At 42.6% G+C, this 26,750-nt stretch overlaps 1 protein-coding gene across 4 annotated transcripts; it reads left to right on the top strand.

Moving 5' to 3' along the window:
* Positions 1-591: 591 nt before the first annotated feature.
* On the top strand, positions 592-20,318 carry foxo3a (forkhead box O3A). Of its 4 annotated transcripts, none has more exons than XR_016492061.1 (4): positions 900-1,249; positions 1,375-1,955; positions 16,884-18,478; positions 18,572-20,318. XR_016492061.1 is itself a non-coding variant. In XM_090221303.1 (3 exons), the coding sequence occupies exons 2-3, from the start codon at positions 1,413-1,415 to the stop codon at positions 18,321-18,323; spliced, it is 1,983 nt and encodes a 660-aa protein (XP_090077429.1). In that variant the 5' UTR covers positions 900-1,258; positions 1,375-1,412; the 3' UTR covers positions 18,324-20,318. The 4 variants fall into 4 exon arrangements, 1 of the variants encoding a protein (XP_090077429.1); XR_016492060.1 differs by having other exon boundaries at positions 900-1,258; XR_016492062.1 differs by lacking the exons at positions 900-1,249; positions 1,375-1,955 and adding an exon at positions 592-730.
* Positions 20,319-26,750: the final 6,432 nt, after the last annotated feature.

The following is a 26,750-nucleotide window of genomic DNA, read 5'->3' as shown; positions in this document are numbered from 1 at the left end:
GCAATAACTTTTTGGGTGACCTGACCCAATTCGCATAGAAATTGAGTTATAGATCTGTAATTCCCATTGAAAGCAAGTCTACGAAGCGGTAGATATGTTCTATGTGTGCTATTTCTATGCTTTCAGTTCTTACATTTCGTTTTTGGTTTTTGTACTTAAAGTTTTGTACACTAGCTTCTAGCTATTTTTGAAAATACAACATTTTTGGTTATTAAAAATATATTTCACAGTGGTTTAGATGGTACAATGATTCTCTACATTCTGAGTGCTTGTTTTGTCACATAAACGGAAATTAGAGTCCTGCATATTGCGCCTTTAAATGATACTATTGTGCTGCATTCAGGTGCTAGTCTGAACTAGGAAACTCGGAAATTTCAAATTAGCTAATTCATTGAACGCAGTACTTGATTAACTACCAGCAGTACCAAGTCGGAAATTGTCGAGTTCCGACTAGCACATGAACGCGTTCACTTAACGTCACTTGAAATGTTCCAACCTGTCAATGTGATGTGATGCAGCGTGTCTCTTTAAAAGCCGATTCCTTTAGCGCAGGTCTGTTCTGTCCTCTGGGACTACTAGTTGCTAGGCTAATTGTATTGTACTACAGTGCTAGTAGCCAGTTAGAGGTGGAGTGTGTGGTGTGCACGACTACTCGAGATGAGGAGAGGAAGCACAGAGTCACAGACGGAGCGAATGTTTTATTTATTCGAATTTCGACATGCAACATTTTGTAAGTAGCTTAACTCTACAATTGGACTCGGTGCAAATGCTGAAAATGTCTCGATGGTAACCAGTAGCTAGCTCACTGGAGGCAGGGAAAGAAAGCTCTCGGTGGTGCTCTGCTCCTAGCTAAACGAATAATAAAGGACTTCGAAAGGAAATGGTCAAGATGGCAGCTGCATTCGGAATGTGAAGGTGCTAGTTTTACATTTTGATGTAACCCGCATATTGGAAATGGTTAAGAAACACGGGCAAACGGAACGCTGTTGATTGAGTAGCTAACGTTATCTATTCATTGAGGACGCGCTACACGCCATTCCCAAGATAAGGGATTCAATATAATTCCACCACCTAACGTATGTATTAACACATTTGATATATTTTTTTCTTTTTACAAAGTACAAACAGACGCTGCAGTACTAGCTCAATGCACGTAAAAAAGGGGCTTTTAAGTCGCGCCATCAATTTTGCTGCGATCAGCAGAGAGAAGACAGTCGACTGGACGCACGTGGGGTTCCATCAGCTGGAGGTGTGGAATGTGGGTACTAGTTATTGTACTCATTGTTTTAATGAGTCTGGTAATGGCATGCTGATATTATGCATGATAACCAAACAAATAACATTTTATTAATGGAATGCAATTTTGTTAATCAGTGTATACCGAATACAAGCGACAAACCAAGGAGAGGAATATGGCTGAAGTACCGCACAATGATATTGACATAGATCCGGACTTCGAGCCCCAGAAACGACCGAGGTCTTGTACCTGGCCTCTGCCTCGACCGGAGTCCAACACAGGGAAGCCCGAATCGAACGATGACATCATCCCGGAGGACGAGGAGGATTATGTCACAGCGCCCAGCATCTCAAGCTCCACTCCTGTCAACAATTTGAATGGTGGCATAACTATACCTCAGAACACAAATAACTTATCTGAACACCAAACCCTCCCCATCACCACTAAGAAAGAAGTACTAACCCCAACTTCAAAAGAGGAGGCCGGGTCTTCACAGAGGCATGCTATCACAGCTCTCAATGGCCTGGCCTCCCAACCTAGGAAGTCCTCAACTCGAAGGAATGCCTGGGGGAACTACTCCTATGCGGACCTCATCGCCCAGGCCATAGAGAGCTCCCCGGACCAGAGGCTGACATTAGCCCAGATCTATGATTGGATGGTGAGATCTGTCACTTACTTCAAGGACAAAGGGGACAGCAACAGCTCTGCAGGCTGGAAGGTAAGCAGTGGTAGTGGGGTGACATCACTGATATGGGAATTATGCGTTCAGTCAGAACACTAACGGAGCGCTGTGTGACTGAGCCCATGTGTTTTTAAGGTACACTGTCATCTGAAGGTGGCGTCTGAATTGATAAAGAAATACATTGCTTTCACTTGGAGAAAATCCACCTTTTAGGTACATAATGTACATATTGTAGTGGACAGGTGTACACACACACACACACACACACACACACACACACACACACGCACGTTAAATACTTCATTTGAATCACATTACATCAAGAAGTATTCCAACATTTTAAAGGTGCATGCGACGCATTCAATCACATGCGGACCACAGTATGGTATGTTAGACCATGTCTCTCGGCGTGTATTAGACGAGATGGTTAGGCCCTAAATGGCATGAGGTGATGCTGTTCTTTTTAATGACAACCAACTAAGATTGGACAGTGTATGGCTGCCTGATTTAAGAACGGGGGGATCCCAGAATGTACCCAATCATCAGGGACTGCCCGGTCCCCCCGCAGGAAAAAGATGCACCAATTGTCATTCAGCCCTCTTGATGAAGACCATTTGGAGAAATTGAGGACAATCAGGTGTTGTCTCGCGTTTAGGACAGAGACATGTACAGTGCATTGGGAAAGTTTTCAGACCCCTGGACTTTTTCCATGGTTTGTGACGTTACAGCCTTATTCTAAAATGGATTTAAAAACAAATTCCTCATCAATCTGCACAATACCCCATAATAACAAAGAAAAAACAGGTTTTGGAAATTTTTGCTAGTTTGTTAAATAGAAAATAGATTATTTTAAATTGTTTTATTTCACCTTCTATTTAACCAGGTAGGCCAGTTGAGAACAAGTTCTCATTTACAACTGCGACCTGGCCAAGATAAAGAAAAGCAGTGCGACACAGTTACACATGGGATAAACAAACGTACAGTCAATAACACAATAGAAAAATCTATATACAGTGTGAGAAAAATCTATATACAGTGTGAGAAAATTAAGTACGTTTAGGGAGGGAAGGCAATAAATAGGCCATAGTGGCAAAATAATTACAATTTAGCAATTAGCAACACTGGAGTGATAGATGTAGAGATACTGGGGTGCAAAGGAGCAAATAAATAAAACACCCAACTACCTAATCCCCATATTTATTTATTTGTGTACAGGTGTAATGGACAGTAAGCTGCTCTGACAGCTGATGCTTAAATTTAGTGAGGGAGATATGTCTCCAACTTCAGTGATTTTTGCAATTCATTCTAGTCATTGGCACCAGAGAACTGGAAGGAAAGCTGGCCAAAGGAGGTGTTGGCTTTGGAGATGACCAGTGAAATATACCTGCTGGAGCGCGTGCTACGGGTGGGTGCTGCTATGGTGACCGGTGAGCTGAGACAAGGTGGGGCTTTACCTTTGCCAGTGGGTTTGGCTGGCCCTCACTACATATTCGTCGCCAACGAGAGCATACAGGTCGCAGTAGTGGGTAGTATATGGGGCTTTTACGCTCTGTCGGGTTTGATGGGGAGTGTCGCTGCACAGCTATTTTCAGGTATCTCCAGAGATGTTTGACCGGGTTCAAGTCCGGGCTCTGGCTGTGCCACACAAGGACATCAAGACTTGCACAGAAGCCACCTCTGCCTCCCCCCAGCTTTTATTTCTTTCATCACGTTCCCAGTGGGTCAGAAGTTTACATACACTCAATTAGTATTTGGTAGCGTTGTCTTTAAATTGTTTAACTTGGGTAAAACATTTCGGGTAGCCTTCCACATGCTTCCCATAGTAAGTTGGGTAAATTTTGGCCCATTCCTCCTGACAGAGCTGAAGTAACTGAGTCAGGTTTGTAGGCCTCCTTGCTCACACACGCCACAGGCTTGAGGTCAGGGCTTTGTGATGGCAACTCCAATACCTTGACTTTGTTGTCCTTAAGCCATTTTGCCACAACTTTGGAAGTATGCTTGGGGTCATTGTCCATTTGGAAGACCCATTTGTGACCAAGCTTTAACTGATGCCTTGAGATGTTGCTTCAATATATCCACACAATTTTCCATCCTCATGAAGCCATCTATTTTGTGAAGTGCACCAGTCCCTCCTGCAGCAAAGCAACCCCATAACATGATGCTGCCACCCCGTGCTTCACAGTTGTGATGGTGTTCTTTGGCTTGCAAGCCTTCCCCTTTTTCCTCCAAACATAACAATGGTCATTATGGCCAAACAGTTCTGTTTTTGTTTCATCAGACCAGACCATTTATCTAAGAAGTGATCTTTGTCTCCATGTGCAGTTGTAAACTGTAGTTTTGTAGGTTTTGGAGCAGTGGCTTCTTCCTTGATGAGCGGTCTTTCAGGTTGTCGATATAGGACTCGTTTTACTGTGCATATTTATACTTTTGTACCTGTTTTGTCCAGCATCTTCACAAGGTCCTTTGCTGTTCTGGGATTGATTTGCACTTTTCGCACCAAAGTAAGTTAATCTCTAGGAGACAGAACGCGTCTCCTTCCTGAGCGGTATGACGGCTGCATGGTCCCATATTGTTTATACTAGCTTACTATTGTTTGTACAGATGAACGTGGTACCTTCAGGCATTTGGAAATTGGTCCCAAGGATGAACCAGTCTTCTGGAGGTCTACAATTTTTTTTCTGTGGTCTTGGCTGATTTCTTTTGATTTTCCCTTGATGTCAAGCAAAGAGTTTGAAAGTAGACCTTGAAATATATCCACAGGAACACCTCCAATTGACTCAGGCTAATTGACATAATTTATCAGAAATTTCTATAGCCATAGAATTTTCTGGAATTTTCCAAGCTGTTTAAAGGCACAGTCACCTTAGTGTATGTAAACTTCTGACCCACTGGAATTGTGGTACAGTGAATTATAAGTGAAATCATCCGTTTGTAAACAATTGTTGGAAAAAATACGTGTCTTGCACAAAGTAGATGTCTGAACCGACTTGCCAAAACTATAGTTTGTTAACAATAAATTTGTGGAGTGGTTGTAACACTTGGGTTGGAGTCATTAATACTAGTTTATGTAAACTTCTGACTTCAACTGTGTATCTTGGTTTCATCAGACCAGAGAAAATAGTTTCTCATGGTCTGAGAGTCTTTAGGTGCGTTTTGACAAACGCCAAATGTGCTGCGTAGATGGTTGTCCTTCTGGAAGGTTCTCCCATCTCCACAGAGGACCTCTAGAGCTCTGTCAGAGTGACCATCAGGTTCTTGGTCCCTGACCAAGGCTCTTCTCCCCGATTGGCCGGGCAGCCAGCTCTAGGAACAGTCTTGATGGTTCCAAACTGCCATTTTAAGAATGATTCAGGCCACTGTGTTCTTGGGGGAAACTTCAATGCTGCTGAATTGTTTTGCTACCCTTCCCCAGATCTTTGCCTCGATACAATCCTGTCTCGGAGCTCTATGGACAATTCCTTTTCCTTGGCTTGGTTTTTGCTCTGACATGCACTGTCAACTGTGGGACCTTATATAGACAGGTGTGTGCCTTTCCAAATCATGTCTAATCAATTGAATTTACCACAGGCGGACTCCAATCAAGTTGTGGAAACATCTCAAGGATGATCAATGGAAACAGGATGCACCTGAACTCAATTTCGAGGTTCATAGCAAAGGGTCTGAATTCTAATGTAAATAAGGTTAAAAAAAAATCTTAATACATTTGTAAACATTTTTAAACCTGTTTTTGCGTTTTCATTATGAGGTATTGTGTGTAGATTGAGGAATTTAAAAAAAATCAGTTTTAGATTAAGGCTGTAATAAAATGTCAAGGGTTCTGAATACTTTACATTATTTCTCTGGTTTGGTTGAGTTGGGTTAATTGTTAGATCCACTTAATAGATCTACTTAATTTTAGATCCAGGCTAGGCTACTAGGATTCTGGAGTTCCTCTGACTGACACAGTTATAGGCAGGGTTTATGAAGTTTTGGTTGAGGTAACGACCCCTGATATCGTTTAATTTGATTTTTAACCTTCACCCTAACCACACTGCTAACCTTATGTCTAACCCTAGCTCTTAAACTTTCGGCGGCATTCTGCCTTCTAAGTTTTCAGCCATTAGCTTCGCCCACGTCTGTTTTGTGAACTACAATCCCGACGCTGTGTGTTGAACGTTTAGAAACATCAATAATCTGTATATAAGGTCTGTAACATGGAGATTTGGCCGTGTGGGAACGCTAACCCTATAAAGAGTTGTGTAGTAATTGAACCTCTTTTTTAAAAAACGTATTTCCTGCTGATATCCCAAATATATGTTCTTTATTTCCAAAACAGTGCTGCAAGTGACGTGTTAATGTTTACATCAAGTATCAGGGTGCTTAACAAAACTCTCCCAGTCAGAAGATACTTTTGTCAATAGGCGCTAAAACAGTTTGCGTCTATGAATGGGGTAGCCTAACCTTAAATTCATAACATTGTAAAAATGAACTGAAAACGATCTAGCCGTTGTGGCTGTGGTAACTAGTGTCAACCTGAGACTAAGGGTATTTGCATGCAGTAGAGCAGTGTTGAGAGAGAGAGAGAGGGGAAAAAACCAACTCGGTCCTCAGGACCCCAAGGGGTACACGTTTTTGGCCGTAGTACTACACGGCTGGTTCCAAAGCTTGTTGATTATTTTGAATCCACTGTGTAGTGCTAGGGCAAAAACCCAAACTTGCTCCCCTTGGCGTGCCGAGGACTGAGTCCGGGGAAACCGTGTAGTAAAGGACTTCAGGCCTGCAGGCCTCCATGCAAATCAATAATCACAACAAACTCTTCTTGTAACGGAATCTTTGTCACTAGTTGCAACTTTTAAAACACTTTAGGCTAACCAATTGTTTTGGGCTCCCAAGAGGAGAAGCGGTCTAAGGCACTGCATTACAGCGCTAGAGGCGTCATTACAGACCCTGGTTCAATTTCAGGCTGTATCACAACCGGCCATATTTGGGAGTCCATTAGGGTGGAGTACAATTGGCCCAGCGTCGTCTAGGTTAGGGTTTGGTCGGGGTAGACCGTCATTGTAAATAAGAATTTGTCCTTAACTGACTTGCTTTTTTTATTTATATATATATATATATATATATTTTTTTTTTAAATAAATACAAAACTGCTAGTGATTTAAGTGGATTTATTAGAACAGTTGACAGTTACAAAATCATAACCAAGGGGCAGTTAAACACAAGTGTGTTCCAAATGAGTCCCTTTTTATAGTGATCTTGATTAGTTTGATTAGGCTACTGAGGACTAGTGGGACCCCCTTCCCAGGTATGATTAGGCTGCTGAGGACTAGTGGGACTCCCTTCCCAGGTATGATTAGACTAGTGGGACTCCCTTCCCAGGTTTGATTAGGCTGCTGAGGACTAGTGGGACTCCCTTCCCAGGTTTGATTAGACTAGTGGGACTCCCTTCCCAGGTATGATTAGACTAGTGGGACTCCCTTCCCAGGTTTGATTAGACTAGTGGGACTCCCTTCCCAGGTTTGATTAGACTAGTGGGACTCCCTTCCCAGGTTTGATTAGACTAGTGGGACTCCCTTCCCAGGTTTGATTAGACTAGTGGGACTCCCTTCCCAGGTTTGATTAGACTAGTGGGACTCCCTTCCCAGGTTTGATTAGACTAGTGGGACTCCCTTCCCAGGTTTGATTAGACTAGTGGGACTCCCTTCCCAGGTTTGATTAGACTAGTGGGACTCCCTTCCCAGGTTTGATTAGACTAGTGGGACTCCCTTCCCAGGTATGATTAGACTAGTGGGACTCCCTTCCCAGGTATGATTAGACTAGTGGGACCCCCTTCCCAGGTTTGATTAGACTGCTGAGGACTAGTGGGACTCCCTTCCCAGGTACAGTGCCTTGCGAAAGTATTCGGCCCCCTTGAACTTTGCTACCTTTTGCCACATTTCAGGCTTCAAACATAAAGATATAAAACTGTATTTTTTTGTGAAGAATCAACAAGTGGGACACAATCATGAAGTGGAACGACATTTATTGGATATTTCAAACTTTTTTAACAAATCAAAAACTGAAAAATTGGGCGTGCAAAATTATTCAGCCCCCTTAAGTTAATACTTTGTAGCGCCACCTTTTGCTGTGATTACAGCTGTAAGTCGCTTGGGGTATGTCTCTATCAGTTTTGCACATCGAGAGACTGAAATTTTTTCCCATTCCTCCTTGCAAAACAGCTCGAGCTCAGTGAGGTTGGATGGAGAGCATTTGTGAACAGCAGTTTTCAGTTCTTTCCACAGATTCTCGATTGGATTCAGGTCTGGACTTTGACTTGGCCATTCTAACACCTGGATATGTTTATTTTTGAACTATTCCATTGTAGATTTTGCTTTATGTTTTGGATCATTGGCTTGTTGGAAGACAAATCTCTGTCCCAGTCTCAGGTCTTTTGCAGACTCCATCAGGTTTTCTTCCACAATGGTCCTGTATTTGGCTCCATCCATCTTCCCATCAATTTTAACCATCTTCCCTGTCCCTGCTGAAGAAAAGCAGGCCCAAACCATGATGCTGCCACCACCATGTTTGACAGTGGGTATGGTGTGTTCAGGGTGATGAGCTGTGTTGCTTTTACACCAAACATAACGTTTTGCATTGTTGCCAAAAAGTTCAATTTTGGTTTCTTCTGACCAGAGCACCTTCTTCCACATGTTTGGTGTGTCTCCCAGGTGGCTTGTGGCAAACTTTAAACGACACTTTTTATGGATATCTTTAAGAAATGGCTTTCTTCTTGCCACTCTTCCATAAAGGCCAGATTTGTGCAATATACGACTGATTGTTGTCCTATGGACAGAGTCTCCCACCTCAGCTGTAGATCTCTGCAGTTCATCCAGAGTGATCATGGGCCTCTTGGCTGCATCTCTGATCAGTCTTCTCCTTGTATGAGCTGAAAGTTTAGAGGGACGGCCAGGTCTTGGTAGATTTGCAGTGGTCTGATACTCCTTCCATTTCAATATTATCGCTTGCACAGTGCTCCTTGAGATGTTTAAAGCTTGGGAAGTCTTTTTGTATCCAAATCCGGCTTTAAACTTCTTCACAACAGTATCTCGGACCTGCCTGGTGTGTTCCTTGTTCTTCATGATGCTCTCTGCGCTTTTAACGGACCTCTGAGACTATCACAGTGCAGGTGCATTTATACGGAGACTTGATTACACACAGGTGGATTGTATTTATCATCAGTCATTTAGGTCAACATTGGATCATTCAGAGATCCTCACTGAACATCTGGAGAGAGTTTGCTGCACTGAAAGTAAAGGGGCTGAATAATTTTGCACGCCCAATTTTTCAGTTTTTGATTTGTTAAAGTTTGAAATATCCAATAAATGTCGTTCCACTTCATGATTGTGTCCCACTTGTTGTTGATTCTTCACAAAAAAATACAGTTTTATATATTTGTTTGAAGCCTGAAATATGGCAAAAGGTCGCAAAGTTCAAGGGGGCCGAATACTTTCGCAAGGCACTGTATGATTAGGCTGCTGAGGACTAGTGGGACTCCCTTCCCAGGTTTGATTAGGCTACTGAGGACTAGTGGGACTCCCTTCCCAGGTATGATTAGGCTACTGAGGACTAGTGGGACTCCCTTCCCAGGTATGATTAGGCTACTGAGGACTAGTGGGACTCCCTTCCCAGGTATGATTAGGATACTGAGGACTAGTGGGACTCCCTTCCCAGGTATGATTAGGCTGCTGAGGACTAGTGGGACTCCCTTCCCAGGTATGATTAGGCTGCTGAGGACTAGTGGGACTCCCTTCCCAGGTTTGATTAGGCTATTCATTAGTGCACACCGTAGCAAAATGTTTTGCAATGTCCCATAAATGCTTTGTTTTGTTTTTTCCCCGAGTTCAGGTAGTAGGTCTCTGTTTTGGCCCGTTTGCTTCCGCTTGGTTCGAAGTGAGTACACCCCAGGCCTCTCCTAGTGCCCTTATGTGGTTAAACGCAGTCTAGTCAGTATATGTTGGTCTGCAAGGCTCTCTGCTCTCTCTCGTCTCCTGCCTCGGTTTCATTCCAGGGATTAGTTTGGCCTGGAAAACCAATCCATCCGTCATGGAATCAAGTCTAATGAAAGCTTCAGCTTTGCTGGATTGAAATGGGGGGTGGGTCTGGAAATAGAAATAACCTAGGTTTGTAATCCGTTACAACTGTTGGATGCGGAATAGAGGTTTGTCTCCATTTAAATCACATTTTATTGGTTACAAACACATATTTAGCAGATGTTATTGGTTACATACACATATTTAGCAGATGTTATTGGTTACATACACATATTTACCAGATGTTATTGGTTACATACACATATTTACCAGATGTTATTGGTTACATACACATATTTAACAGATGTTATTGGTCCATATTTACCAGATGTTATTGGTTACATACACATATTTAGCAGATGTTATTGGTTACATACACATATTTAGCAGATGTTATTGGTCACATACACATATTTAGCAGATGTTATTGGTCACATACACATATTTAACAGATGTTATTGGTCACATACACATATTTAACAGATGTTATTGGTTACATACACATATTTAACAGATGTTATTGGTCACATACACATATTTAACAGATGTTATTGGTTACATACACATATTTAACAGATGTTATTGGTCACATACACATATTTAGCAGATGTTATTGGTCACATACACGTTTAGCAGATGTTATTGGTCACATACACATATTTAGCAGATGTTATTGGTCACATACACATATTTAGCAGATGTTATTGCGGGTGTAGTGAAACGCTTGTTTTCCAGAAGACATTGGAAAGGAATAATGATCATAGTAATAACATAGGGCTGGGTCATATATCAAACTCATTAAATTAATTTGTATTTGTTTTGCAGGATATTCCTAATGCGTGTATTTTTTATTATTTGTATTTTTTTAATGAGCATTTGTCTGCTGGTTCGTTCATGTTGTCTTTTTGGTCTCCTCTATTTAACTCCTGTGCTGTGTGTACCTTCCCATTTACACCAGAGATCTGGATATAATGAGGAGATGCTCATGTCTCCGTCCTAACAATAGGAGTTGTGCTGAAGGCAGGTGACAAGTTTAGGTCCAAAATAAGCCCATAGAAACACATTGGGCTTATTTTGGCGAGAGTGAAACCTCTCGCTTCACCTCTTCCTGTTTACACACACCAATCCTCTCCCCCTGCCACACACTACAACAAAGATGAGAGATCACTTCTTCTTCTCTGACGAGCGGTTTGAACTCGCCATTTGAGATTTGGTCCGACCAGATCAATCATTTGGGCTTAAACACACGAAGACATGATTTGACTGTAATAGATGACTTTTTAATGACACCCTTATGCCTCAAATTACATGCGGCGCAGACACTACTCAAATAGGAGTATCTATGAACCTTTATTCATTCTAGAAAACGTTTGCTCAGTGTGTCGTGTTTATTGCGGTACCACACACCACTAACAGCATTTTAGCCGAAGACTGTTATACTAGCAGTCTAGTCTGTGCAATAAGCATAAACACAATTTATATAAGGAATTGGCAACTCGTTCTCAATCTGAGAAATAAGGTAGGCCAATTGATTTCAACATCTGAACAAGGTGGACAGGTTAGCATGCTGTTCAATAAGTTGAGATGGACAGAAGGGTGTGTTCATAACCCTGTTAGATAGCAAATGGATCCAATTTGGCTCAACTTTAAATATGAAGATTAGCTGGCTACTCACTAGCATGTGTGCTTGAGTGATCGTTTACGAGACGTTTGTTCATTTTCTGTAATGCCCTGCTACACGTTAGTAAAATCAAATTGTATTTGTCACATGCGCCGAATACAATTGATGTAACCTTTACCGTGACATGCATGCTTACGAGCCATTCCCAACGATGCAGTTTAAAATAAAACAATCTTACAAGAGGAATGAAAGGGCATTTTCTTAAGACTTCAAAGCCACATCCGTAATTATTGCAAAAAAGGGTAAACTGTTTGGATGAAATTATCATTGTCGAAGGTTTATTTTTAGCCCAGGTATAAGCCCTGAATTCGTTTATTGCTGACTGTTTGAAATAGTGTATTTGACCTTTTTTAACTTTTTTTTTTATTGTACAACAAAGCTTATTTGGGGAACATTTTAATAAGGCCCATGTCTGCACCCATGTGGAAATCTAATTAGCATAATACAAAAATCACCATTATAAATCCATCACTTTAAGCTAGAGATCTGTGTTTTTTTTGGTTGTGTCCCAATCCACCACATCTGCCTATATAACACTTCCGCATCTGCGTTGAAATGACCGAGCTAGAGCGGTGTGAGTCAGACCATGAGACATCGGTCTTCTCACGATCGTCTGAACAGTTTGGGTTACACAATAATATAACCCCTCTGTGTAAAGGTGAGACTCTCACCAACACATATATGGTGGTTATACACAGGCTTCACAACATCTGTCTTAAGGTCCCGTACCGTACGGTACCGTTTGGTTAATGAAGGTATTCAGACCCCTTCACTTTTTCCACATTTTGTCACGTTACAGCCTTTTTCAAATGTATATTAAATTATTATTTTTTTCTCATCAATCTTCACACAACACCCAACAATGACAAATGTATTTGTTTTTATATACATTTGCAAAAATATCACATTTACACAAGTATTCAGACCCTTCCCTCAATAAAAACCCATTCCTAAAGAGGTTTTCAAAGACCTGTTTCAGAATCATGGCATCTGGGAAGTTTCTCCCATTCTTCTGTAGTTCCCCTCAAATTCTGTCAGGTTGGCTGGGGAGCATAACTGCACAGCTATTTTCAGGTCTCTACAGAGATGTTCGACCGGGTTCAAGTCCGGGCTCTGGCTGGACCACTCAAGGACATTCAGAGACTTGTCCCGAAGCCACTCCTACTGTCTTGGCTGTGTGCTTAGGGTCGTAGTCCTGTTGGAAGGTAAATCTTCACCCCAGTCTGAGGTCCTGAGCGCCCTGGAGCAGGTTTTCATCAAGGATCTCTCTACTTTGCTCCGTTCATTTTTCCCTCGATCCTGGCTGGTCTCCCTGCTGCTGAAAAACTTCCCCACAGCATGACGCTACCACCATGCTTCACCATAGGGATGGTATTGGCTAGGTGCTAAGTGCTGCCTGGTTTCCTCTAGACGTGACGCATGGCATTCAGGCCAGAGACTCTTGTTTCTCATGGTCTGAGAGTCTTTAGGTGCCTTTTGGCAAACTCCAAGGAGGCTGTCAGGTGGAGCCTGGCCACTACTGTAAAGGCCTGATTGGTGGAGTGCTGCAGAGATGGTTGTCCTTCTGGAAGGTTCTCCCTTCTCCACAAAGGAACTCTGGAGCTCTGTCAGTGACCATCATGTTCTTGGCACCTCCCTGACCAAGGCCCTTCTCCCCCAATTGCTCAGTTTGGCCGGGCGGCCTGCTCTAGGAAGAGTTTTGGTGGTTACAAACTTCTTCATTTAAGACTCAACTGTGGGACATTTATCATCCTTTATAGGCCGGTGTCTGCCTTTCCATATCATGTCCAATCAATTGAATTTACCACAGGTGGACTCAAATCAAGTTGTAGGAACATATCAAGGATGATAAATGGAAACAGGAAGCATCTGAGCTATATTTCAAAATTCATAGCAAAGGGTCTGAATACTTATGTAAATAAGGTATTTCTGTTTTATTTTTTGAATACATTTGCAAAAATGTAACCTATTCACTTCGTTATTATGAGGTATTATGTTTGAAAAAAGAAAATGTAAATCAATTTTAGAATAAGGCTGTAACATAACAATGTTGAGAAAGTGAAGGGAGATGAATACTTTCCGAATGTGCTGTATAGAGACTTAGTAACAAATAAGGGGTGAAATTCATGTAAAAATACATGTACATATTATCTCTGATGTACAGTAGTTAATCCAGCTCACACTGTGATATCGCTGTTTTGTCATACACCAGTTCTTGTATTCAACCTTGAATGTAGTTTTTATTTAACCTTGCAGTCAACCCAACTCGTTCAACATGTAACTAACCTTATTTTTAGAGTATTGATTCTATGCATTGTGAAGCTTGCTAGATGGATCACCAACCCTTTTGCTGTAGCTATTGTAGGCATGTGACGGTTCTGGAGTTTTGGGTAACGATGAATTGTCTTGCAATTGACCGTAATCATTTTGGTTTGAGAGATGTTGAGCTTGTAATCCATCATAATGCGTCTTTGACAATGAGCTATGAAATCCTTAATTAATACAACACATTTTTGGTGAAACCCACTTCTCAAAAACAAATGGTTTTGACCACTTGAAACTTTTGGAAACAAAGATTTTTACTCCCGACTGTACCATTGTACTGCGCTCGTCCAAAAATGAACAACTTTACCCTCCATGTAGAAAGTATAAACTGCTATTAGGGTAACTGTCTACTTAAGACCGTTATGCGTTTTTGTTCACCTTATTGTCTGTAATTGTTGGTTACTTACACGATAATACCATAATTGTGCCAGCCCTAGCTAATTGTGCCAGCCCTAGCTAATTGTGCCAGCCCTAGCTAATTGTGCCAGCCCTAGCTAATGCTCTGATGCAGTGTTATGGGCCTACCTACTACGATTAGCTTTAAATCAATGGAAGGCTTGCCATTGGCAGTTGTGCTCCATACCTCCTTTTTTTCATTGGCTGGTGGCCTGAGCACAATCAATCAGCTGACTGGAAACTGTTGGTCAGCAGTGAGATAGCAGGAGAGCCTGAGAGAAGTAGGGGTGGGGGGGGGGGTGTAGAGGGTGACAGATATGTGGGATGGAGGAAGAGCGAGAAGTGTGAGGGAGAGGCCCGGTCTGTTCACAAGGCTTTGCTTAAAGGCTGCTGCCGGCTGCTGCTGTGCGCTGACAGGGTGGGGGAAGGGAGCACTAACTACACTGGGTGCTTTTGGCACAGTCTTTCTACAGGAAGCACGTACAGTATAGAGATCACATTTTAGATGTCATATCTTTTCACTCTGCAATTCCATCAGAGGATCCATAGGATGTTGCTTAGTTGACTTGATTTTGATAGATTTTCCACAACTGGAAGAGGGTTGTTTACCATGTGTTTGTTTAATGTCATATCAGTGACGAAAGCAGAATTAATTACAAGGTATTCAGTTCACAGGCCTCGTGGTAGTGTTGCACACGTCGACTGACATGGGGATGGACATCTTTTTTAAAATTTTATAGATGTGGCCACGTTGGCCAGCCAGCTAGCCTACTGGTGTGACAGGTTTGAAGAGAAAGCCAACATGCGTACCCCTGTTTCTTTCTCCACGCGGAAGAGCACTTGGGAGAGAAATGCGAAGTCTGCACGCTGCACAATACTTTTTTGAGGAGGTTTTCATATACATGGGCTGGGACTTGTCGCTGCCTGAGGGTTGTGGGAAATGTTATTCCTACTCTTCCATAGCGGGCTTGAGTTCCAACTACATAGCTTGGCAACAAAGCCATTCATTTAACTGAATAGTCAACGTGAAGTTCCAAGATCTTGGAAAAGCCTAGAATGTGGGAGTGGAAAGGGGCTTAGGCTTTTGACCGTCTCGGCCACAAATAATTACCTTCCTTTTGACATCAGTCCCGGCTGAGCTAAAACAAAAAAACACCTAGAGGCTTTGTATAGTTTTTTTTTTTTGAGGCATCACAACAATCAAATGTTTATATTCTATGACTTGGCCTACAAGGAAAAGTTCTGGATTGGGCTACATGGGTCCTCAAGAATGAGCCTTTGTAGTTTGATTGTATTTTCCTTAATGTATAATCGAAATGATGTAACAAAGAATACATTTTGGATCTTAATGAGGTAGGTTTGTGTTACCCTGATCCGCTAACCTTAGTCATGACCACCTTTCCAGGCTAGTCCATAAAAGAAAGACTGGCTGAGTTATTAAGAGTTAAGGAGAAGAGAAGCATGTTTAACTCCTTACTGACTGGGTGATGAAAAGGTTAACGGGTTGGTGTAACCCTGTAATTAATTGGCTTGGAGTAAGCGAGGGCTTTGCTAACAGTTTGATTTCACAAGACCAGCCCATTGACCCAAAGTAAAATCTAGACCGGCTTGGTCAGGCCCAATGACACACAGTACATCGTGGACAGGCTTGGTCAGTCATATCTCTCACATCACAGAACTTCCCAGCTTTGTAGACTATTAGGTGATTCTAGCGGAATGCTTACCGAAGGCTATTATGCAGAAAAAATTAAACCTAAAACCATATGGGACATATCTAATTTGTATACCACCAATCAAGCGGTCAGCTAACGCTACCCTAAATGGGAGACTAGAACCACTCCCATCCATACATCTCATTAGCCCAGCCCTCTGAGCCCTGGTGCTGCAGTGCCGGAGATGACTTACTGCGCTGGTTCCTCTGCAGCACTCTGTTAGTGTAGCCTGAATACAGACTTTCATTTAAACGCTACATGGTTGAGAATATCTCCAGGGAACGCCATTAGACCTTTTCCAGAAGACAGAAAATAGGTCACAGCTGCAGTAGAATACTGTATCTCCCAGAAGACAAACACATTGTGTAACTAACTGCAGTGGAATACTGTATCTCCCAGAAGACAAACACATTGTGTAACTAACTGCAGTGGAATACTGTATCCATATATTGTAATACTGTAATAACCAGTGTATATTAGTGTTTCCTCCTTTTATTTAGCTTTTCTGCTTAGTGCCCAGTTTGTTTAATTGAGTACAGAGGTTGTGGAGAATATCATAAGTCTCCATATGAATAACAACTTTTTGGAGCGAAGTTACCACTTACCGCCAATAATCTTTAACATCAAAGATAATTCACAAATTTGCATCAGCAATTAAATCAAAACTGCTAAATCCAAGTGTATTGGGCTCACACCATTAAAAAAATTATCACGTTATAGTGTTGCTCTTAAACCTGTGTAGTAACACTAATTACACAACTGAAGTGACCTAATTCTAACCAACCCTTTCCTCTGTCTCCAGAACTCCATCCGACACAACCTCTCTCTCCACAGTCGATTTATGCGGGTGCATAATGAAGGAACGGGGAAGAGTTCCTGGTGGATGGTCAACCCAGAGGTTGGGAAAAGTGGCAAAGCTCCACGACGACGGGCCGTATCCATGGACAACGGCAACAAGCTGATCAAAGGTGCTCGAGGCCGAGCCGCGAAGAAGGCATCTCTAGGCCTACAGACCTTCCAAGATGGCAGCTCCGAGAGTTTATCTTTGTCCTCTAGCCTGTCCAAGTGGACAGGAAGTCCGACGTCTCGCAGCAGCGACGAACTGGACACCTGGACAGACTTCAGGTCACGTACCAACTCCAACGCCAGCACGGTCAGTGGCCGCCTCTCCCCTATCCTGGCCAACCCGGAACTGGACGAGCCTCTGGATGACGACTCGATCGCGCCCCTCTACTCCAGTCCCAGCAGATTGTCCCCCTCCACCGCCACCCTCGGTCTGGGCGACATGGCCCTTACTATGAACCTCAACGACGGGCTCCCTGACCACCTGATGGGCGACTTTCTTGACAACATCAGCCTGACGGCGTCCCAGCAGCCCCAGGGGCAGGAAGTGGAGAGCAGAACCAATCAGACGGGGAGCTCAGTGTTTACCTACACGTGTCCAGGAAGCAGCAGTAGTCTGGTCGTCCCGTCCTCCGGCAGCTTCGGCCCTCCCGGCACCATCTTCCTGCTCAGCCCTCCACCCTCCTCAGTGGCCTCCCTACGTCAGTCCCCCATGCAGACCATCCAGGAGAACCACCAAGCTTCCTTCTCCTGCCTGTCCTCTCGTTTCAACAACCACCACACTCTGCAAGACCAAATGAACCTGGAGACCCATGGCAGCCATGTCAGTGACGTCATGCTCACACACTCTGACCCGATGATGTCACAAGCCAGCGCCTCTGTGACTTTGCCCCTGAATTACCAGCGGAATGCTATGCTACTCCGCAAGGACCCTATGTCATCATCAATCCGGGACTGTGCTGCAGGTCCAAATTCACAGACTCCCCCAGTGCCCGGTTGGTGGGCTCAGGCTGGCTTGTCAACACCTGACAATGAAATCTTGTGCTCAAGCAATGAATTGGCCCAGCAGGCCAACCAGATTCTCCAGCACCTCCCATCTCCCAGTAGAAATTATTGTATGCAGCTTGGTGGCTCTGGTACCAACGGCAGATCTGGAAGCCTTTTGCAGTTGAATGCTCAGGACCACTTCCCAATACCTTCAGACCCTGATCTGGAGGTGTTCAACGGCAGGCTGGACTGTGACATACGTAATGAGCTGATGGACGCTGACTGCCTTGGCTTATGTTTTGACCGCTCTCCCCTGCGCTCTGGTACTCAGACCACTAATAACTTAAGTACAGGAGGGGGATTCTCCAGCTCCAAACAAACCTCTTCTTCCCCAAGCTGGGTTCCAAGCTAGCTGAGGTACTGTCCTACCCAGTGCCCGGTTTCAGAACAGTGTCAGGCTTGGGGACAGTTTGAATTTCAGTTAAGGAAATTCAATGGAATTTGTGTACTTGCTGAATTGACATGGAATTGAACCCAACCCTGATCAGTATAGAGTGATCATTGCAGGTGAGCTTTCATAACTCATGCATATTGTGCAACTTGATTGTATAGCAGGGCTAAGTGTCAAGTATTCAATGATTTTCTTGTTTTTATTATCAGGCATTCCATATCTAGAACTGCAAGTGTCTGGAAGACAAGATGGAGAGGAGCTTCTTTGTACCCTAAACCATGTTCCAAAAACAAGGAAGCTTGAGTCTGATTTCAGGGCATGTATTCACAAACCGTCTGCCAGTAGAAGGGATGGTCTAGGACCAGGACCACTCTTATTCATAATGATCTGAAAGGCAAAAACGGATATTAGATTAGCACTCGTGCTTTGTGAATACAGGCCCTGGACTGTAGAGCTGTGTCTAATCTGTTGGAAGTTGGGACAGTGACAATTAGTTTTTATTTTTTTTTATAAAAAACAACCTTTTTTTAACACCAGTGTTATCAGTGGGATTTTAGATGTAAATGTGAAAGACACTGCTTTTAAGTCTCAGGGATTTGTCCTTATGTGGTGGATTGTAAACACTTTTTACCCTGCTTTCCCATGTCATATTTCTTAACCAACCATGAACCAACGCTATTTTTACCAAACCATTTGTCAGTCCAGTGGTTGACTGCCTGTTTACATCTAACAAGCTCCAGCGAATGTGACCTTTTTTTGTTGTAGATACTCGATTCAGCTTTTTGTGCTTTTACTGATGTGTTCTCAGCAGAAAAGAGGACAAAATAAACAATTGTTTTTAAAAAGCCTTGCATCAGTGCACAATTCCATACACCTATATAATAATGAGTAATATCAAGTCCAAGGTAATCCACATTGTGTTGATTGTACTGTATGTAACTTGTGTTTAATTTTCTTCAGTGATTTTAGTATTCAATACTCCTGTGATAAACCCTCAGAAGGATGACAAGTTTCTGCTTGTAAAGGGGGGGGACCTGATCCTAGATCAGCACTCCAAATCTGACACTTTTTTACAGCTTACAAAAATCAATTTCTTCTGAACATTTACATTGAATAAACATTTACTCATGCTAAATATTGACATATAGGCTAGGTCTAAAATATGAATATGGAAAATAACATTACATGTAGAATCAGAAGCAATAAACTCAATGTTCTGAATTATTGCCCAAAAAATATATAAGTCAATATTTTGAGTAGATTTCCCACATGGAGTAGGATTACGTGACGCGATGTTAACTAACTTCATAGTAACACCAAAGGAGGTCTTGGTAATTAATTTTGACGGATTTAAACTCCTAATACAACATATTTAGAATACAGTGATTGGTTTTGGGATGGTTAACCATTTGACAGGCTGTTTTTATGCTGAAACAAGTTGTTTGTATCATTAAAGGAGCAATCTGCAGATTGAAGGAGCATCTTGCTATGTCTGTTTATAGACTTTTAAATGAATGATGCATACCCCTTGATTCTTGAACGTAACAAGAGATGCTTACCTCAACTGTCGTAACCCATTAAACCCAACATGTAAACAAACACTATATAGCCTCAACATGGTTGAAACCAAATCAGTGGTGGAGGTGTCCTCTTTGTTGTTGTTCAAACTGCAGATTGCGTCTTTAAAGTAATTAACACTACTACACGTACTGTAGATCAACACCCTGCCTACCTGTTCTTATTTACCTCACCGGTCCTCCATCAATTGCTTCTACATTGCTTGCTGTTTGAGTTGTGACATCTGCGGATGTAAAATACATTTATAAATACATTTGATTGATTGACCACAACCATATTTGATTTCGGTTGGCTTTTCCTCATGTATTTTTCCACTTTGCATTATGTTATGTATGTCTGAGAAATGGTGCATGTCAATAAAAGCTTTGTGAAGCACTATAATTGTCTTAAATTGATGTTATTCTTCTATTGTATTGAATATTTATATCAATCTCAATGTGTATTTAAAAATGTTTACTCTGAAGGGCTCTGTTCTGAGACAAAGGGAAGTCTTTCACTAGATCGTTATTAGATTTCCTATATGTCATTTGTCCTCAGACATCCTGCTATAGGAAATGGTTGCTAAGGAGACATGCTGCTATAAAATGGGGGGGGGGGGGTTGCATCCAGATTCTGTGCATTTCTATAGTTCTGTTTTGTTGGGATAGGAATACAATGCTGTGTGGAGACCAACTTGATTCATAAATTCAACAACAAACCATATTTCATTATTGTTAATCATCTATCCACAGTCATTGATTCATTGTGCAGTTCAGTCCAGGCGATCACAGCCTTCTCCTCTCCTTGTGACAAAGGAATTAGAACAATCCCTTGTCCTTGTGCACTTATTGGTGGAAGTGCACCTTGTGACCATTTCTTATTGGATGTGCCCATCCTTTGTTGGAGCCAATCAGTTTCCCTGTATCCAAGAGAAGTGAACATGTTGAGCTATTTCAATCCAGCTAGGGTAGTTGATATAATAATTCAATATTTGAAAGGTACAGCAGGGTAAATATCTACAGGTGAGAGATCACGATGCACCTGGCATCACTGATAATGGTTTTGGATTTGTACGGCGGAAGTTTATACTTGTAATTATAACTTTTTAAAGATAAGATCTGCTAAATACACTGAGTATACAAAACATTAGGAACACTGCTCTTTCCATAACCTACTGACCAGGTGAAAGCTATGATTCCTTATTGATGCCACCTGTTAAATCTTCTCCAATCAGTGTAGATGGAGGGGAGGAGACAGGTTAAAGATGAAGGGGAGGAGACAGGTTAAAGATGAAGGGGATGAGACAGGTTAAAGATGAAGGGGAGGAGACAGGTTAAAGATGAAGGGGAGGAGACAGGTTAAAGAAGGATTTTTAAGCCTTGAGACAATTGAGACATGGATTGTGTATGTGTGCCATTCAGAGGGTGAATGGGCAAGACAAAAGATGTAAGTGCCTTTGAACGGGATATGGTAGTAGGTGCCAGGCGCACCGGTTTGTGTCAAGAACTTCAACGCTGCTGGGTTTTTCACACTCAACAGTTTCCTGTGTGTATCAAGAATGGTCCACCACCCAAAGGACATCCAGCCAACTTGACACAACTGTGGAAAGCATTGGAGTCAACATGGGCCAGCATCCCTGTGGAATGCTTTCACCACCTCATAGAGTCCATGTCCTGACTATTGAGGCTGTTCTGAGGACAAAAGACAGGGGAGGGTTCCTGATGTTTTGTACACTCGGTGTATATTATCAATTACAATATTTTACAAGAGCATAGTGCATTTATCTCCCTTGACGTTCCCTTGAAGTCATTCAAAGATAATGAAGTGTATTCACCAATGAAAGAACATACAAATATTACCACTAATTGATTGATGGGGGGGGGCATATGGCGATTGTCTATCAGAAAATTCTGATTTGCATAACAATCCAGTTGGATCACAGTGTTATTGGAGTTATAGTGCCCTCGAGAGGTCAAAGGTATGTATAGGTTCCCTTCGCAAGCAAATCAGACTCTTCATGGATACTCTGAACAACAAGCTTGGAAGAGGAACCAGTTTGAAGTTGCTTTCAGGAGCCAATGATTCACTTAAATTAGTTTATTTCTGTTTTGTAAGATTTATTGAGAAATGTAACTACTATACACTACAATATCTCTCCCCAGAGATGTTTTGGTTGGATTACAGCACTAGAGATACGCCCATTGATTGAGGCAGTGAGACATCTCTTCATAATTCACTTTATTGTTTTGCATTTGTTACTCATAGAGTCTTCAGGACATCCTGTCATGTCCAAGGTGGTTTCCAAAGTTTCCTCTGCTGCTAAGGTAAAGCTAATGGAACCAGAGTTGTCTTCTCAGTTCTCTGTACAGAGATCGTAACACCCTCCCAGTCTTATACATACAGATGGATATGGGGGAGGTCTGTGAGCAAAACATAGTTGGCCACGGTTTAAATGCCAGTCAGTGATTGTCATATTGTCTGTTTCTAGTCTTTTTTTGGTCATTTTTATTTTATTTTGTTCTATTCCATTATTGTTGGACCTTTTTATAGCTCAGTTCCGGTTTCTAAAGATGTTCCTACTTCCGCAGGAAAGGAGACCCTGCTACCAGACCTCACCGATGGAGACCCTGCTACCAGACCTCACCGATGGAGACCCTGCTACCAGACCTCACCGATGGAGACCCTGCTACCAGACCTCACCGATGGAGACTCTGCTACCAGACCTCACCGATGGAGACCCTGCTACCAGACCTCACCGATGAAGACCCTGCTACCAGACCTCACCGATGGAGACCCTGCTACCAGACCTCACCGATAGAGACCCTGCTACCAGACCTCACCGATGAAGACCCTGCTACCAGACCTCACTGATGAAGACCCTGCTACCAGACCTCACCGATGGAGACCCTGCTACCAGACCTCACCGATGAAGACCCTGCTACCAGACCTCACCGATGAAGACCCTGCTACCAGACCTCACCGATGAAGACCCTGCTACCAGACCTCACAGATGAAGACCCTGCTACCAGACCTCACCGATGAAGACCCTGCTACCAGACCTCACCGATGGAGACCCTGCTACCAGACCTCACCGATGAAGACCCTGCTACCAGACCTCACCGATGAAGACCCTGCTACCAGACCTCACCGATGGAGACTCTGCTACCAGACCTCACCGATGGAGACTCTGCTACCAGACCTCACCGATGGAGACTCTGCTACCAGACCTCACCGATGAAGACCCTGCTACCAGACCTCACCGATGAAGACCCTGCTACCAGACCTCACCGATGAAGACCCTGCTACCAGACCTCACCGATGAAGACCCTGCTACCAGACCTCACCGATGGAGACCCTGCTACCAGACCTCACCGATGGAGACCCTGCTACCAGACCTCACCGATGAAGACCATGCTACCAGACCTCACCGATGGAGACTCTGCTACCAGACCTCACCGATGGAGACTCTGCTACCAGACCTCACCGATGGAGACCCTGCTACCAGACCTCACCGATGGAGACTCTGCTACCAGACCTCACCGATGGAGACCCTGCTACCAGACCTCACCGATGGAGACCCTGCTACCAGACCTCACCGATGGAGACCCTGCTACCAGACCTCACCGATGGAGACCCTGCTACCAGACCTCACCGATGGAGACTCTGCTACCAGACCTCACCGATGGAGACCCTGCTACCAGACCTCACCGATGAAGACCCTGCTACCAGACCTCACCGATGGAGACCCTGCTACCAGACCTCACCGATGGAGACCCTGCTACCAGACCTCACCGATGGAGACTCTGCTACCAGACCTCACCGATGGAGACCCTGCTACCAGACCTCACCAATGAAGACCCTGCTACCAGACCTCACCGATGGAGACCCTGCTACCAGACCTCACCGATGGAGACCCTGCTACCAGACCTCACCGATGAAGACCCTGCTACCAGACCTCACCGATGAAGACCCTGCTACCAGACCTCACCGATGGAGACCCTGCTACCAGACCTCACCGATAGAGGCCCAACCTCCTCCAGTCTCCCGCACACCTTTAGCAGCTGAGACTCGACCATCAGTCAACATGATGCTGTTCTCGTAGAAGATATTTAAACCATGTTGTAGCAAGTAAAGAACAACTTTTATTGGTGATGAAAATGCTGTTGATGATACACAGTAATGTGAAGTAGCTTTTTACACCAGGGCCGCTAAAACAAACTGAACAAAACATGTAAAACAGTAAGACACCGCGGGAAAACGTTTTCGTATAGCAAAAGTAACGCGTTAAAACTAGAATCCTTAGATGCTACATCAATTTTTAATGATATCCATTGATTCTTGAATAATACAATTTATAAATGCCTCATGAACATAGTTCAGCTGTCATTCCCCATTAAAACCCCAAATATAAGCTTGTTTTACTCGTGTTTGTAAACAATATAAATGTAAACAAACACTGTATAGCCTCAAAACATGGTTAAAACTATCATTTTGATACCATGGATGGGCAGTCCTTGCATCCATAGATAGCTCTGTCTATGAATTTGAGCGGTTACATTTGTCCCCTCAACTTTTGACCCTTTGTTATTGTTACAAGTAAGGATTCTAGCTTTAGGTGCAAAATGTACCAGAAAATTCATTGTAATCTGGCAGTATGATTTAATCTCAAACCTTTTTTCAATAATGTGTTATTTAACTAGAGTTTAGTAAACTGGGCAACACATAAATAATCACTTCTTTATAACATAAATTGTTGAAGAAAAGTTTAAAACTAAATTACACTGCCAGATTACAATGCGGTTTATTGTAAAATGTTCATTTAACACTACAGAAATGTAGCCTCTTGTTTAAAGCTGTCATTTCATTGTTGCAAATACTACCATCAAATGTAGTCAAAAACAGATAATTCCATTGTATAGAGGCACACACACAACCGTTAGAAAGGTTATTGTAGTGTGAAAAATAACCTTGCATTTTATGGATAAATCATGTTTTTAAGAATGACGGTTAATCTCTTCACTCACATGCAGAAAAAAAGGGGAAATAAATCTGACTGAGCAGAAACATGTCTAACCTGGTCCCAGATCTGTTTGTGCTGTTTTGCCAACTCCTAGTCATTGGTCATCAACGACCATCGGACTTGTCTAAGCATCAAACAGATCTGGGCCCAAGATATAATGTGGGGATGATCAATAGGTTAAAATCAGACCTGAGAACAACCAGACCTAGACCAATACTAGAACAGACCTGATTGGACCCAAGTGATCAGCCAAGTTGCACTTCTGGTTAACGAATAGGTCTTTATACTGTATGTTGTCTAGGCCTTCTATAAATCAATAAATTCACCGTATTAGCATATAATAAATATGTTTTAGAATATGTTTTTAAGAAATATTTTTTTTCTATGCAGAGCCGTGGTTGTGTCCATTCGGATTTATCAGCTGTAGTTAAATTGACCCGAGACCCAATGACAATCGAACAGGACCCGACCCAGACCCCAAGGAAAAGTTTGAATTTTTAGACCAGTTCAGGTCCCGGGTATTCGGGTGGACCCACAAAGACCTTTACCTTTGAGTGGTCTATGTAATATTGGTGGCATGTTAATAACATCCTGAACTACACCAAATAGTAAAAAACTTAATTAAAAAGTGTTGAATGGAAGAATAGTAAACACGTACAAAATGTGTATCAAACCAAACCAGCGTGGATTATTTCACCATATCAAAATGTTTCAAACTATTCACCCGGGGTGTTCATCAGGATTTGCAATAATGCAACGTTTGCACTGGTCTTTCCCCCAAAAATGTAATAAAACACTCAGGGAAGAACAAACAGGGATTCAGAGAAGAACTTGAAGTAAAATAAATATGTACATCCTTTTAGAAAGAAGAGACGCAAACTGTGCCCTTAAGATCCAAAGCCGTTACAACCCAATCTTAAACCCATGAATTAAGGCGGGATTCAATTCGATTGTGCTTCGCCGACAAAGAGTCATTTAAAGGTAATTTCCAATTGAACCGAATTATACAGCGTTTACTGTGAATGCGATCTCCGTAAACACTGGAAGATTGTCTTTTAAAGCCAAATTTTCTTCAAACTGTGATCGGATTGAATCCAGGCCTTAATTTCATTAACACCATCTTTAAGACTGATTAATTAAATATTGCACTCCACTTCCAAACCAAAACAGAATTTCAACTAATATTCAAACCGGAGAAAATCATGTCAAATGATGGATAGGTTATCGATCTTTTGAGGACATGGAATTGAATGTGTCAGTACCAACACTATAATAAAACACATCAGTAATACTGAACGGTGTATCAGTCCTAGAACTAACCACACTCTATAACCATGACAACAAAGTGACTGTTCCACGTGAAGACTGGTAGATAGATTAGTGCATCTTTTACACATAAACCAGATTCACACTACAGAGTCCGGTTTGGCTCGGCCCTATAGTGTCAATCAGGCAATACAATACAAGTAATGGCCAGCACTATTGATGCAGTTTCATGGCAACTACCCAAATGGCACCCTAATCTCTATACAGTGCACTACTGTTGACCCCGGAGCGTCAAAATTAGAACACTATATAGTTCATAGGGTGCCATTTGGAAGGCAACCATGTTTTACAAATCCCGAGACACAGCAGGCAACTTCTGAACACAGTGACTACGTAGAGCCAAGAGGAAAATACAAAGATAAAAACACTAATATGATAACTTACAGACATGCCCATGATTGAATGATGATCAGTTTCCATACTGATCAACTCTAAATGAACAGAACGTTATGCCAACGTTCCCGGACCTGCAGGAGTCACTGATC

Source organism: Oncorhynchus mykiss, chromosome 25 (genome assembly GCF_057628025.1).
Source record: "Oncorhynchus mykiss isolate SJ-2025 chromosome 25, ASM5762802v1, whole genome shotgun sequence".
Taxonomy (NCBI): Eukaryota; Metazoa; Chordata; class Actinopteri; order Salmoniformes; family Salmonidae; genus Oncorhynchus; species Oncorhynchus mykiss.
The sequence above is the reverse complement of the archived record's forward strand: the minus strand, read 5'-3'. Positions and strand labels throughout refer to the sequence as shown.

Coding starts and splice junctions, on each gene's coding strand:
- foxo3a (XM_090221303.1), top strand. CDS start 1,413: ATGGCTGAAGTACCGCACAATGATATTGACATAGATCCGGACTTCGAG. Junction 1,956..16,883: donor ACAGCTCTGCAGGCTGGAAG/GTAAGCAGTGGT, acceptor CTCTGTCTCCAG/AACTCCATCCGACACAACCT.